Source organism: Botryllus schlosseri, chromosome 14 (assembly GCF_051294905.1).
Source record: "Botryllus schlosseri isolate E-star chromosome 14, Bs_hap1, whole genome shotgun sequence".
Taxonomy (NCBI): Eukaryota; Metazoa; Chordata; class Ascidiacea; order Stolidobranchia; family Styelidae; genus Botryllus; species Botryllus schlosseri.
In genome coordinates this window covers 19,815,065-19,831,610 of record NC_137249.1, presented here as the reverse complement: position 1 = coordinate 19,831,610, position 16,546 = coordinate 19,815,065, and the positions used below count along the sequence as shown (strand labels likewise).

Below are 16,546 nucleotides of genomic sequence, written 5' to 3'. Positions count from 1 at the left end.
ACACATGATATAATGCAATAAACTTTGGGGGCAAATTAAAAAGCCAACTATACAGGTTCTTTGAAAAGGATATACAAGATAGCATGACTGCTTATTGAAGTTCCCGGAGAAATACTATTGAATTCCTTCACACCAGCAACATTTCGGACTCATATTCTATTTCTATTCCTATTCCTACCATTTTCACTTCAAGGTGCTGAAATTATTCAACAACCTATGCGGAGAAGGAGTTGCCGAGATACAGTGCAACATTTTTCAAAACCTTTTGACTAATGAGTCAAATCGAAGTAACCACTATACATTTGAAATCCAACCTTTAGATTTGAATAGCTTTGTTGAGTGAGGACTCCCATCAAACGAAATCATTTAGTGGCCATAGTTTATGGAACATCACCTTTGTGGATTGCCATTAGATCTACATTACAAGTAGAAGGAACAGACCGCTGACAGCATGGAGGTTTGTAAGGCAGGAAGACCTTATCTCAAGGATCATCGATATGGAGAATCAATGCCGGCTTCATCTTTTAATGGATCTTTTCAGAATGCCGGCCACGAACTACGATGACAACGCAAAGCATGTCGGATTGTATTCTTATCATGAATATTCCATTGGGTTTGAAAATTTCACCGAAGAACATTTGAATCAGTCAAATTGTGTATTTCCACTAGGACTACTTGTGAAATAGAGATACAAAGTATAAAAATCAGACGCTAAATATTGGAAAGATACAGAGATCATATCTCATGTGAATTCTGCATAATCAGACTAATCAAAATTTTGACAATATGACGGCCGCACCGCCCTAGAGACTGTTGCACAGCCCATAACTATCCAGGTTGTGCACAGATAAAAAGGTAGGCTGCAAAAAATATTGGGACATTGAACAATATGCTATCCCGCACAATCCCTGGCTTTTACACAGCCTGTAACTGTTTATGGATGACATTGGATTAAGCCTAAGTAAAACTGTTGCGTAAAAGCAACCCATAGCTGCCCCCGAGATGGTTGGTTGACAAAGTTTTAAAAAAGGGAACAACTGAATTCTAAGTTTGGTATGCATTTCCACCCATCTTGACGAGGGACAGCCCTCCAATGCAAGAGAGGAACAGAATTCATCGCAATCCCGTTAAAGCTGCGTACCTGAGTCTTTTGTTGATGAGCCTTGATGCTAGCCTCCATTGCAAAGTAAAACGAAGCGAGCGCTTGGGATTCAGGCCGGCTACTGATAAGCAGAGGAACCACCCTCAATAGGAAACTCGCTGAAATATAACGAAAAACACATGATCAACTCAAGCATAGAAATGTATGAACACAATCGTTTTTGAATTGAAATTGAATGGTATCAGAGACTTGGATAGAGTATTATAAAATTGGATAGGATAGAGAATGAAAATTAGTAGAATTTAACAAGTTTCTAGTTTCTAACGAGACCTCATAAAGTTATAGCCGGAATTCAATGAAACATAAACAGCATCTATCATCTGTGTGTGTGAACGAGTCGCCTAACGAACCATTGGCTGATGAAAGTGACCATCCATAGAGGCATGGAACATCAAAATACAGCATCTCAAGACATTGCTTTCAACCAAACTCAGAGCTCATAATCGTCTTTCGGTCAGACTGTAGTAAACATGAGAAGGTATGAAGACATATTAGCATATTTGAAAAGCTTCTTGAAGGTACAGAATAGCATATTCATTAGGGTTGTTCAGATTTGAAAAATTGTCAGGAAACTTCGATGCTTGTGACCCAAATGAAGGTTTAGTACATAAAAACACTTTTATGAGCAATTTTGGTCATCTTCGTCGTGATCTTCTATCCCCGAAAACCCCCTAAAGATCCACGGGGCAATTCTCCTTACTACTGGATATGCAATGCTGACCACGTCACCGGTTTATAGCTTTTGTGACGTTATCAGTTGAAAACGGCCGTGTAGAGATGCCATATTGCAATAAAATAGCCATGATTTCAAAATTGTACTTGACTGCAGTCCCATAAAGGCCATATGCGTAACGATTTCACTCTGCACAACCTGTCTATCATGCTCATGGGAATCATGTATTGGTTGCACCATTGACATCGGCTTGTTTTGGATCGTACATTGAAGAAGCGCCGTTGGGTTGCAATTCGTGAACAAATACTGATATTCCCAGCTAGTTTTCATCCATAAGATATTATTCAAAGGTATGTAATGTCAGTAGTACTTTTCTCAACTTCAAATCATCTGTAAAATACCGAGTTAACTTATTTTATGGTAGACTGCAATTGAACAACCCTAATATTCATATTGAAATGAGCCCGGATATGTCAGCTGAAAATATTCTTGCTCATTTCAATATGGATACTGAATATACTATTCAATTGTATATTAGCATAGGTTACTAAATGAATTTCAGAATCCGAAAATTCTATATTGTCCATATCGATATCTGTTTGCACAGAGTTAAGAGTGGGTCTCAGAGTTTCATACTGTGCAGAAAGCTAACATAAACCAGACAGGGAAACCGCAGATTTCTTACCATCCATTGAAATAACACAATTATACCATCAGTGTGATATCGTTTTAGCAACCAGCACTGACGTAAGACATACACCAAATTCAACTCAAATGTTAACTGTTATTTTCCATCATGGACATAATCGAGTCCCAATTTGAGGATGGACAAATAAGGCATTCAATGAGAATTTGAATCCGTCTGCATTTACTAGTAGGCAGCAGTCATAACGAATCAGAAATCTCAGACACACACACTGAAATTTGACTCACACACCAGTAAACCCGAAGGTTCCGAAAACAAAACATGAAACATTACATACATAGGACTAGGGTAGGTTTGGTGGCAGGCCTATTCACATACTCTCATACCAAAAACATTCACAGTAGATGTAGTTTGTTTTTACCTGAAGAGCCTTGGGTATGAGACGGACAAGCTTGTGCGAATTCGTACGGATCGCGAGTCTGCACAAATGGTTCAACCAGAGACAGCGTACCGGATTTTATGACTGCTCCTTCAACTGGAATCAAAATAAAACATGTGAATACTTGGCCACCCAAGCAGGAGCATAGTTAACACCCTTTCCGCAATAAATCTTCATCAATTTTGCTTACTTGGGCGACAATTGTCAACTCGTCAATTAGTCAAAGACCAAGCTATGAAGGCACAAGCCCTAAAATTAACTCAGAAAGCCACTGGATTTAAACGGCAGATAGAAGATAGAAGAGTGTAGCTGCCAAAAAAATCTTCACACATAGTATCTTCAATTTGAGACCGCATTATATTAAGATAGCACCGCCCCTTTATCGCATATATCACGAAGCAAAATTAGTAGGCCTATGAATCAAAACTTATCAAGTTACCTGCGGGATTCGCAGCTAGCGCGGCAATCGCGAGACAAGCGTAAAAACGGCAGACATCATCAGTCCTAAACGCAAGTGGGAAGATCCAGTGCTGTGCCCCTCTTTCAATCATCCTTTGCGAAAAAATTTAAAAAATTTGAATTCAACTTGATGCCAATTGCAACAATAGGGTGGAGTGAAAATAATTAGGCTTTAAAAAGTAGTTGTATAATGTATAGCCTACGTCTCCGAATATCAAAAGAAACACTTAATCATGATTTTTGGTTCTTGCATCCTCTGTACCCATACAATTTTACGAAATTAGCCTGAAATAGTTAATTTTCCCTTATCTTGATAATGGGCTACGTATAAGAAAAGGAAAGTTTTGGGCTTGAAAGCAGCAGAAGTAACATATTTTCATCTCATTTCCAGGCCACTCTGTCTTAAAAATGAACAGAACAAAATTACAAAGAGAAACGTGTGACTTCTATTGCTTTCCATCCCAAAGCTAGCTATCTAGTATAGCCTAAGCAGTTATCAGGATATCGCAAAATGAGATATGTTAGGCTCCTTTGCACAAATTTCATGGCAACAAGAGGGTGCAAAACCCCAAATCTTGATAGAAGTATCTCTTCTCTGATATTTGGGGCCCTATACCGGGAACATTCTATAAAATTCGATTTTTATTTATAATTTTTCACTCCACACTATAATGTAACATTGTAGCAATACTGTGTCACTTCACCTTTTGTGGTTGATTCCTCCACCAAACACTGCCGCATTGGCCAGCGCGGAGGAACAAAATCTGGCGGTCCACAGGTCATCGTGGCGGCAAGCGTGAAGAACGGAGTCTAACGCGCCGAGATCGAACAACCTGGTACATGTCGCTTCAGAATCCTACAAAAAATATGTTCACATAAATAGCAGACTAGAGATTAGGTACCTTCGTTCAGGCGCGTGCCTGCGGGATGTGGCCATAAATAATGCAAGGACAAATCAGACTGAGTGCATGCTACAAATGCTATGTGGCCTTGAATAATGTGGGACTGGTTGATCACCAGATTCCATATCTACTGCCTTCCAGAATCCAGCACCGAGCCCTATACCCCTGACGTGGACGTCAATGTGTCAGTAATCACGAGACCAAATAGCATAAATCCCGACACAAGCCGACCTACATGGACAATGCACATCCTTGCAAAACTGATGCCTTTTACAGGACCACGGAAAGGCAGGCCTTATCAATAAGTTACAATACCTTCACCTTCATTAATCCAACTTAGTTTGACCTCTATTTTGACAAGTGAACTTTTCACTGTGTTACAGACATTTTGTTATTTTGATACCAACATTTCTCAAAACTTCCAGATAAATTAGACATGCTATTGAAAAAGTGTAAGCCTACTCGAAATGCCATTAGCAACATGTTAGTTGGTCACTTATGTGCAAACTCAGATAAAAGTATAGCCTATCACTCACTGCTCAGTACAGACTATGAGGTAGAAGCTAATTTCATGTTTACAGGAATTCTGCCAACATTTGTTAAGCTACCAACATAATAAAGTACAGCAGTTATGTTACAATTATAGCAGTTATTACATTATAATGGGCAACAAAGCATATCTGGTGGATAGAAGTAGGCCTAGCGTTTAATAAAATTAGTTTGGAAGCATGTATTCTCATAGTGCCATTACTTTATAACTCATTATTATATATATATAATCATTAATTATAGGCTGCTGCGAAAGACATCATAGTGTTGTAGTGTTTCTACTAGTGGGTCTTGTTGCGAAGAATATCATGGTCCTTATGAAATTTTGATTAATTTAGACCTACTAGGTACTAACTAAGCCTCAATTAAATTGACTACATTGACTGCAAATGACACCAGAGAGTTAGCAGGGTGGTGGGTGACACAAACATCTGAAAAGAAGTAGGCTACAGTACCAAGTACTTGGACTTCTATAAGGCAAGCCAAGTTCAAAAGTTTATAGAATGGTCATTTACCATTGTCCATACTAAGGTAAAATCAACCAGTATATTGTTCTTGGTGCTAGCACCACCAGCATCAATTTACATCTACTCAGTAAGGCACACCGGACAATGAATGATGCCAGTGGTAATATGAGATGCCTCATTTCGCGGAGTAGGCCAATGAGCACAAAAGGCGGGTTGTGAACGTAGATGTCTGTCACCTGTAACCTTAAATCTCATGGGTGAAAACAAAAGGATGTTGAAGTGTAAATCGATAGGTTTTTGAGCATTGCCGAGTTGGATTGGGATTAACTTTCTGCTTTTACCGTTACTATTACACTGGCTGCGTTGCAAACGAAAAGTATTCTTTGCTATTGCTAGCATCAAAGGACTGCCGCTAATTTCATTGGAAGTCAATCATCTTACTAATTTACTAATTTTATTAATAGGCTGCCATATGAAGATATTAATATTGAGAGGCCTACATGCCGAAATTGCTGAATATTGCGTAAATTGTGTTCAGGCAGCCCACACAGTAGAGACAAAAATGTGCACAGAACAAGAAAATTAATTTCAATTATGAAACCTGTATTGGTAATGTAGGCATGGAAGACAGACTCTTACACCCAAAATCACTATATAACAGGACCGATGAAATGATAAATCAAACGAATTATCAAGAAAATCGATAAACACCGGCAAATATCATCGTAATCATTGAGGATGATGCAAACTATACTTTAGAACAGTGATTCTTATATTGTGGGCATACGGTTTCTATATGGGCTGAAATTCCTCTGTATCAATAACATGCATTCGTCTATTACCGGAAGCCTAGTAATACAAGTTGGCAAATGCATAAGATTGTATTTGAAATGCATCAAGGTAACATTTGAAATGTATTAAGGTTGCGTTGACATAAAGATATTCCAGCATGCATATGGCTTATAAATATGGGTCTGGCTTATAAATATGGGTCTAACAGATCGCCAAGCCATATGCATGCTGTAATACCTTATTTCAAAGAAACCTTAATGCATTTCAAATGCTATCTCATGTATTACACATATGCAATTTTCTTAGACCTGTCCTTTCCATTCGATATGAAGGCTACTGCCTGCATGTGCTTTATATTATCCAGCAAACTAAGGCAATAAAAGAAGACTTTTATGGCAGTATTCCAGTATACATTGAAATCATATAATTATTGAACCTAAATTCAATTTAGTGAGCCATTTAGGTGATTTACAAAACATCTATCACTACCAGTATCACCGTAAAAATGCCACTCAGTAAGTCCTCTAATATATGATCAGTACCAAAATGATATTCATTCACTTAAATAAGATACTGGATGGTGAGCTTGAGAAGATAAGAAACCGCAATTCTAGCACGGACCGAGATTAATCAGTTCTCAGTTGTCAGTTTTGTGGGAGACTGCCTTTTTGCCAGAACTGCCTGAATTTTTAATAATTAAATATTAAACCGAACTAGGCAACCTACATGACGGGTGCGTTCACACTAGTGCGGAGTATGGACCGGAGCCGGATTGGATATCCGGCCAGATTTTGGCCGGACCGGATCCGGATCAGTACTTCTTCTGTTACGGCCGGAGCCGGATTGGAGCCGGATCACTACTTTTTTGATACGGCCGGAATCTTTATGGATAAGCATGACTTTTATAACTAAATAACTACCAATCAACCACACGCAAGTAACCGCCAAGGCAGTGCGAAAACAAACGAGCCATATTTATCAATTCACGGAACCCCGCACCGTCTAGCAGAGATGAGCGGATTTGAAATTTCTATGTCCTAATCCAATCCAAATCCGAACCTTCAAATCCAAATCCATATCTTTTTCATATTCAAGTCCATGTTCAATCCTAATCCGATTCCAACTGGAAATTCAGAAAATATACTAATTTATGCAACAGAGGGATTCGAAAATTTTCTTTCCCAACCAACGATTCACTTGATTCAAGATAACTTAGTAACCATAAGTACATTAATAACTGATCTGAATAAAGTTTGTCGCCATTCGCCACACGACATTTCAATCTCCCAGAAAATAGGTAAATCCAATCGAAATCCGTTCTGAAAAAAATGTCTAATCCAAATCCGACAAAATTTCACAAATACTGTTTTTTCAAAACCTAATCCTAATCCATGCTCATCTATGCCGTCTAGGGCCGGATTTCTGGCCGGACTTTTTCATTTTTGGCCGGAGCCGGATTGGAGCCGGATCAGTAATTTTCCTGATACGGCCGGAGCCGGATCGGAGCCGGACCAGAGAATTTCACAACCGGATCGGAGCCGGACCAGAGAATTTGTCGATCCGCTCCGCACTAGTTCACACAATAAATAAGTGGAACGAATTGCATGCAAGTTGTTCTGTCGCCCAACCACACAGCATTAAATAATTTAATCATATTAGCAAAAAACAGCAACATTGATCAGCTTTAAGAAAAGTGTGCAAGTGTTGATCAAGAACTAAATATGAAGACATTGAATATTATTATAAAATGACACACAAATAGAAACAACCAACATCATGCGCATAGGTACAACCCAACTCACCTTGAATAATGATTCAAGAATGCTCATGTTAATTCTGACCAAATCGATATCTTCACGTAGTTTTGTGTATTTGGTCAAGATATGTAATGCACTTTTGGAAACGTAATGCCTGCAAAAATATTTTAGCAGATACTGTTAATTATCCTTTATCGGGATAGATTGTTGGTGTTTGAAGATTTTATTTCGGCAAATCTACATCTAGCTTCATTTAAGAGAGAGGTTGACCAGTGACCCAGCGATCACAAACCAGTATGATATAAAAACTGTTGTGCAAACTGTCATGATATCAAGGCGAATTCCAGAATCTGCTGGTCAAGAGGGTATGAAGAAGGGCAAGCAGAATTTACTGTTCTCTACAAGAAAAGACTTTTAACGCAGTTCATAAATCGGAGATATTGTGGCAAAGTTTCACTGATTTATTTCGTGACAAAAATCAACTTCAGACCAAATTATTGTCGGAACAGGTAGTGATTCTGTCACTAAAATCACATCATATATAACGTGGGCAAATATTTTGCAATCTCGACGCCAAATGTATGTATGTATTAATGCCCAATTAAGCAAGTCACAATGCACAAGTGGATGTGTAACCATGATTAATGGCCAACCCAAACGTGCCTACATATCATCTCTGACAGTTGCACAACTATCCAAACATTGTCATGTCTATATCTATATTTTTTCAATCTTTTTCATTATCTGGTTCAAAATGAGTTAATTCAGAATTTCAAAGGCGTGCCTACATTCTTCCGGTATGACTTTACGACACATATATTTGAGCACTGTTGATTTCCAAGGCTTTTGTAAACAAAAGTACACCAGCGACGATATGGGCTAATTTATCACTGGGAGTCAAAATCTTTACATGATAAATGCTAGGATGCTAATGGTCTCTGAGTCATCAAAGTGATTATTTACATTTTGCACTATTCCAAGTGATCTAACCATAGCATTGGGAATTGAAGGACTTTTATAAATGTACTATATGGTGGATGATCTTGAATTAAATGTACGGTAATGCATGTATATGTATATTACTATAGTTCATCATTTTATTATAATAAGCCGTGGTTTTGAAATGCATGGATAGATGTCAAGGGTGGCATGAATGCCCTATTCTCAAGTAATAGCCTATGGTCATTGTTTTTGTGTCATTAGAAACAGTCAGCAAATTCGCACTTTAATTGTAGCTAATTGCCATACCGCAGCATTAAGGCATAGTGTCTTTTGTTACCCATAGGCTACAGCCTAACCCTACGTTGATAGGTGAATCAGGTCATCATCACCAATCTCAAGTCCTTGACAATCTGTAATAAATGTGGGGAATTCATCCTGACAATGGCAATTTGCTTAGACAATTTTAATAGGGCCTAGTTAATTGCGACATCGCACAGCTTACAGCAACACAAGGCAGTAATTGCCATAATAGCATGTTGTTCAAAACAGAAGTGCTATGTTAGTTGGTCATATAAAATAACCAAAGCTAATCTTACCCTTATGCAACTGTCGTATGTCACAGCCTACCTGTTATCTGTAGTTAAAATCTGACTGAGCAGCCTCGCGCATTCGCGTCGCAATCCCGAATGCCCACCGAACTCCATGTTTGCGATCAAAAATTCGACAACCTTCTCACGACGTAGGGTGTCGCTGATTTCATAGGCCAGGTCTCGACCGATGGCTGGGATTTGCCAAGCTGCCTCCACAACCTGAAAGAACAGAAGACTTTAAAGTAGAAGAGGGTGAAGACGCTCGAGTTGAGGGATACTACAGGATAGGAATTCACAACCGCTTCGAAAACTGTAGGTCGAAAACAGTTGATCTGGGTTCTAATATTTGAGGCAGTGAAACATTAAGCGGTTGCAAAAAGGTATATAGTTATTAGTCTGGAACTAATGTACCAAACGTGCATCGATTATGTATTAAAGAAGTATTGTTATCAGGATTAATTTCTGACATCTTCATTCAGGATAAGTTGTAGGCTATTGCATCATTGATATTGTCCAAGCAGTTATGTTTGCAGCGACTGTGGAAATGTTCCATTATATGCCTTGTTGCAAATATGTCACAATTATAACAATTATTAAATTTTAATTGCAGGCCAACTCAATCTTTGCGGTTGTGATCAAGGATATCGTTTGACCTCTCTGGTGTAATTATTGCACTCCTATCAAAGTTGCAATTCTGGAGGAATATTTTCCAACAGTACACTTTGATAATCTCTTGTGGCCGCAAAAGAGGCGGCTTTGAATACCTCCAAAATAAGTCTGATTGATAATTTTCAGTCGAACACCTGTTTCAACCTAAACAACATGCCTACCAGGCTGTGGGTAATCTGTGTATCAGCAATAACTAGCCTTAGGCAATAGACATGTTGACAAATGACTTCAATCCTCTGTGATCTAGTGGAGTATTCGTACATAATAAATTATGCGCATTTAAGAAAGTATCCATTTATGCATGCCAGCATAAAAAGGCCAAACTTGGTCGAGAGTGTAACATAATGTAGCTTTGCACTAAAATTGAATCAAATCATGCAAAATTGAGTTCACAATTGAATAATATCACATAGGGTGAAGCAATAGTATCAGCATCTCCTGTATTCTAAGAAACAAAGTAGGAATTCATTCGCAAATGTTGTCAGATTTCGCAAGTAGAAGACATATCAAACTACATATCAAACTGCATATCATTGTTGATTGGAATTCATGAAGTACCAATAAAATAGCCTACACTACACTGACTTATGGCAAAAAAGATTGTTTGGAACCATCCAGTTCCTCACTCAATTCTCTTAACACTGGAAACCGAGCTACCATTTTGCTTGTTGCCATTAACCCTGATTAAAGGCATGAAACTATTTTTTAATTGAATTTTAATAAGATCTTTCAACTCCATACAAAATTTCTCTTAATAACCTACACATATTGTATGCCAATAATATACACAGACATCATGCTGTGAATCGAGTAGCATCAGTTCCTAATTTCACCATATCTACAAATCAGACTTTAATGCTATAGCCCAGGCCCCAGAGGTGTGCGACCTTTTTGACATTTGGGCCACACATGAATGCTGCAAAGTCATGGCCGCACATAGGCCTTCTAGGAGTTGCAAGTCACACTATTTTATTAGGAAGTGGTATCAGTGATGAGGACTTAGGGAGACTTATCAGTAATATTAACTACTGGACTTTACACATAGTGGTAGGGGTAGCCAAAGAATTTTTTTTAGTTTCCAAAAGTACATATGCTTTAAATCTAACTTACTTCCCACATTTCCCGAACATGTTTCATGCACGCTTCGTCTTCTTTTGCCCTTGAAAAATGGGTGAGAGCTCTCGAAAGAATCGATCGCAATCTGACTTCAGGTGGCTTTTGACCTGGTGAAAGGAAAGACATTGAAATAGGACTTTCAAACCCATATTTAACAATAAGCTGGGCGCAATTTTCAAACATATTGCCACAGTAGTGTTTTTTATCGTGAGCACTTTATTTTCCGGGAAGGGAATTGACATGGAGAATGTAGAACACTGGAGCCAGATGATGCAACAATATGCGAATATTGTCCATGCAGCAAATTTCCTCAAGAGGTTTATCTGCTGATCACCGTCAATATATAACCAAGCAGGACTGCCTACCATATGTGAACTGTGCATATGGACCAATCGAAGTAGCCTATAGCGGCAATATAACGTGAAAGTATAGTATAGACATCTTATAAATAAAACAATAGATTCTTTTAGTTATGAGGTGCCTGTCCTATGGTGATATATGGGCCTAGTCTTGTCACAATACATATCTGATCAAACACTTGGCCTTTAGATGAGGTCTGAGACAGGTGGAGTATGATTTTCAGTGCTATTTTTTTATAGTCGACTTATAGCGTACCAATGATATCAAATTCAAAGTGTTGAAAGATTTCAGTGATTGCGGCCACGCTCAGCATCATTGAGTAATATCGCTTTTAAACTGTTACACATGGCTACACTTCCACATGTACCATATTTGCACTGGACACCGCATTATGTATATGTGAACTTATAGAAACTATTTTGAAGGAATTTGAAAGTTTTTCATTATTCTCACCGCGCGGGCCTTCTTTTGCGGCGCCTATGTCAATGTGCAAAGAAGGGTGGACAATTGGTAATTTATCATACGAATATGATTTTATTTTGTTGCACCTTCAAAAGCCGTTATCTTGACTGATTGGAATCTCCGTCCTTTTTTTGAAGTAAATCCTGCGTGATAGAAGCTTTTTTCGCGTGACAGAGTCAACTTTGCGGCGTGACAAGCAAGGTTACTGACTTCAAATGACTGTGTTAAGCCAGTGACAGGAGATCAGATGCTAATGGTTAGCAACTGGTAAGGTGCAAGTACTTTACCAACAGACAGTAATCAACAGATCCTGGCTTGAGAATTAGGTCAAAACATTATAGGCCTATACCACATACTAACTGGAATATAGCATTCGGGGTGGCTGAGAACATTGACTTTTTTCATTTTTTTTTTTAATGAAATCAACGACCCGTGACGGCGTGACCGCGTGCAACTGGCGACCAAGTCGGCGTGATCCTGCGTGCCTTGGACACCGATTCCATACTGGTTTCACAACTTAACATCCTCGTGAATATTTGAAAGGACAGGAACGTACTCATTGCATTATTACTGGGAGAAATAAAAGTTCTTGCACACGATACAATCCTGATTTTAGGATAATTGGTTGTAAAGAAAATTGAAACAATTACCGATCGATTGAAAAATTGGAAACTGGTAAGCTTAGCTTGTACATGTAGATGTACGTCATCACTTCAGCGAGTAAATTTGGTAGAAATATTCATGTTGAAAGTAAGAACATGGATATTTGAGGATGAATTGGATGGAAACCGGCACAAAAAACAGTTCAGCGAAAACACTGACAAAATATACAGGGATAGTGGATTATAATCGAACGGCCGATAGTGTAGTTAGATACCATATTACCAATCGTAACATCATCTTGTCAATTTAAACATTAGTCTCATTGTTGATCGTATATTACCATGAGGGCAATATTTGGCGCTTCTTCGTTTTACGATCATGACAAGCCAGTGTTCCCCCATGACACCAACAAATGTTTCCCATAAACACGAACAAAAATTTATAAACGTCTAAATAAATTGTTTGATTTCTGCCTGTGGATATATTGATATTAGGGTTGGGTTGGGATGGGAGGGTATCAGAGCTGGAGGTGGGTTAGGGTCGATGCTGTGGTTGGAGTATCCGAAGATTAGGGTTGGAGAGAGGGCATGTTAGGGTTGGGGAGAGGGGTGATATTAAGGTTAGAGGAGAGGGGGATGTTATGGTTGGGGATATATCAGGGTTAGGGTCGGCGGGATATTAGGGTTAGGGGAGGTGGGATATTAGGGGTTAGGGTTAGCTTAGGATTAGGGTTAGCTTAGGGTTAGGGGAGGTGGGATATTAGGGTTGAGGGAGAGGGTGATGTTACGGGAGGCGGGATGGGTTAGGGGAGGCGGGATATAGGGTTGGAGAGAGGGGGATATTAGGGTTGGAGAAGAGGGTTAGGGACATGATATCCAACCCTAACATCCCCCTCTTCCCCAACCCTAATATCACCCCCTCTCCCACACGCTAATATCCCGCCTCCCCTAACATCACCCTTTTCCTCAACCCTAATATCCCAACTCCCCTAATCATAACCCTAACCTAACCCTAATATCCCACCTCCCCTAATCCTAACCCTAATATCCCACCTCCCCTAATCCTAACCTAACCCTAATCATAGCCCTAACCTAACCCTAATATCCCACCTCCCCTAACCCTAACATTCGACCTCCCCTAACCCTAATATCCCACCTCCCCTAACCCTAATATCCATACCTCCCCCAACCCTAATATCCCACCTCCCCCAACCCTAATATCTCCCCTCTCCTCAACCCTAATATCCCCCTCACGTAACCCTAATATCCCACCTCCCCCAACCCTAATCCGTCTCTCCCAAGGAAAAAAACAATTTATTTAGACGTTTATAAATTTTTGTTCGTGTTCATGGGAAACATTTGTTGGTGTCATGGGGGAACACTGGCTTGTCATGATCGTAAAACGAAGAAGCGCCCAATATTTTACAAGGAGTAGACAAAACAATGGACCGTTCAGACATCTGCGAGCCTAAATATCAAACTCTTTGGAGCTTTTGAATCTACCACGGCCTGGGGAGTGGAGAATGCCAGAATGGAAATCGTTATGAGCTGAATTCGCTGGATTAATAATGTATAGGATCACATTGTCATGATTTACCTTTCATACTGAAGGAGCGGCTAGGCTTTTTATGAAGTATATCCGAACTGGAGGAGTTATCGTAGTCGCGTTCACGGTATCCCCTGTCAGCCATGATGGCATGTTATCCAAGAAATTACCACAGCAAGAGAACGGGCCTGTCCCTTCTTTTCTTCACGATATCCACCAGCCCACCGGGAAAAGTACTTATTCAACTAAAGTTTCAAACAGTAACTCCTTCAAGCTGCATATGCTGAAAGTATAATGCAACATGAGAAACAACATTCATTACCTTACTATGATGTTGACGAATGCATCTGAATGTGCAGGAATTTCAATTTATGATTGAAATTATCGACTCACTACTGACAACGCGTGGTGGCAACCTATAACACATAGAAGGTCACAACCACAACTTTCCTACTTAACTCTCTCTCTCTCTCTCTCTCTCTCTCTCTCTCTCTCTCTCTCTCTCTCTCTCTCTCTCTCTCTCTCGACCGTAATAAGCAGAGATGGTGAAGTAGTTGCCGTTGGTTCTCAATTAGTTCATGTATCAGTTTCACTGCGGTCGTTGCCCCGAATATTTCAATGACTTCTTTACCTCTGAATCAAAAGCGCACAAGTACAACACACGCGCGTCCACGTCGTCCAAATATCATATGATCGACCGAAAAGATCATCGCTCCATCAAATATGCCGGACCTGATGTGTGGAACAGTATCCCGCCGGCCATCCGACAGTCGACGAGCATGTCCACATTCAAGTCGAAATACAAGCAATTACTACTAAATAAATACAGTCCATCCTCAAGATTACCGGACCACGACTGACCTATCGATCTCGCTTCCCATGACATGCCGCCCTATTTCTTGTCGCATTCTTTTTCTATACTATCTTCTTTACCTTCATTCAGTGTGCATGCCTCCTCTTTACATCGCCTAGGCCAAGGTGGGTGTCAGATTCCATAGACTACTCCTTGTCGCTTCGACATCTTCCTGTCTTTTCATTGTATCGCATTTTTGTGGTGTATTGAACTGATAAAATTGCTAATAAACCAATGATGATGATGATTAGAAGTAGAGTTACCGCCGTCAAATTCTGCTCAATTACAAGTAAAATAAGCGATTTCCAAGACTACCTTAAGTTGAAGTAGAAAATGGCACACAGATATGATGCATACTCAAATATAAGGTTACCATATTCTGGAATCAGAAAAGGAGGACACTTTCATTGAATCATAAAAGATAATTGATCAAAACTGAAAAAAACTACTTTGAGGAGGTGTGGTAACCCTATTGTGCATGACTCGAACCAAGTCTTGTGACTGGGACCAGTGGTGGCTTTTGGGGTGGGCGAGGTGGGCGGTCGCCCGGCCCCCCCCCCTGGTCGAAGGGCCCCCCTATTCGGGTTATGCGCTTTTTTTAAAGATAATAACGAATAAACATGGAAATCCGTGTACCAAGCAAGAATATGATTCCGTACAGATGTGTCAATCATCATCAAATCTCTGTGCATTTGTTGGAACAGTCCCATATCCCGATGATCATCACGTCTCTGCATGCGGTAGAATTACTTAGTCTTGATGTAGTCTATCCTTAGACACATACAATAGTAGACATAGCCGAATCCAGCAGCTAAACCTTACCGCGGGAAAAGGGGGGTCTGGGGGGCGGAGCCCCCCATAAGTTACGGTTAGATACTTATAGCAGACATGGGGTGATTACTTCATGAATGTAATCGATTGCGATTACGATTACTTCTGAATCACGCGATTACGATTACGATTACGATTACAGCAAAATCAGGAAGTAGTCGATTACGATTACGATTACATTGGGAAAGTAATCACGATTACTCACGATTACATTTACTTTGCATCGTAGTAGTTATATTGGAAGATAATACATGGATTGCGCTGAATAGGCCTAATGATATAACAACTGTCTTTCCAAAAGATGGGACATTTCCTTGTTACGTCATAATGTACCCATTGCCCATTTTATAGAGGACGGTTTATCGCACACAACGTTTTGCATTCTTGCCAGGTCCATAACTGCCGCACCCCGGTGGTGGGGAGCGTGGTTGGAGGGTAGGCTACTGAAAAGTATTTCGTAAACCAACAGAAATTATAGAGTATTTTCGAGAGATTTCATTAACTTGGAAATTCTCTTTGAGCTTTGCGATTTAAATGTCTCTAGAAGTCTTGATAGATTGATTTCGAAATGCATACGTCTCCCCCTCAAGAAATAAAGCATGTATCATTCATAGTAATAGGCAATTAGGTGCCATTCAATACCGCTCCTCGACACATCAAAAGACATATGCAGTTTCGGCCAACATGAGACTCCACGAAGTGTGCTACTAAAGAACGACATTGGCGGAA

The 16,546-nt window shown here is 39.7% G+C and overlaps 1 protein-coding gene and 1 long non-coding RNA gene across 3 annotated transcripts in view; both read right to left on the bottom strand.

Moving 5' to 3' along the window:
• LOC145455762 (NAD(+) hydrolase SARM1-like) overlaps positions 1-14,464 on the bottom strand; it is a 32,554-nt gene extending 18,090 nt beyond the window's left edge. For both annotated transcript variants that reach the window (XM_080333754.1, XM_080333755.1), the window contains exons 1-8: positions 14,185-14,464; positions 11,158-11,270; positions 9,416-9,597; positions 7,892-8,000; positions 4,084-4,235; positions 3,360-3,472; positions 2,903-3,016; positions 1,142-1,260 (exon numbers count right to left, since the gene is read on the bottom strand). In XM_080333754.1, the coding sequence (XP_080189880.1) occupies positions 1,142-1,260; positions 2,903-3,016; positions 3,360-3,472; positions 4,084-4,235; positions 7,892-8,000; positions 9,416-9,597; positions 11,158-11,270; positions 14,185-14,278 (996 nt within the window). In that variant the 5' untranslated portion in view covers positions 14,279-14,464. The remainder of the gene's footprint in view (positions 1-1,141; positions 1,261-2,902; positions 3,017-3,359; positions 3,473-4,083; positions 4,236-7,891; positions 8,001-9,415; positions 9,598-11,157; positions 11,271-14,184) is intronic.
• The window catches only part of LOC145455809 (uncharacterized), a 47,402-nt gene extending 31,291 nt beyond the window's left edge, over positions 1-16,111 (bottom strand). The window contains exon 1 of the long non-coding RNA XR_013920424.1: positions 16,023-16,111. This is a non-coding gene — a long non-coding RNA (uncharacterized LOC145455809). The remainder of the gene's footprint in view (positions 1-16,022) is intronic.
• Positions 16,112-16,546: the final 435 nt, after the last annotated feature.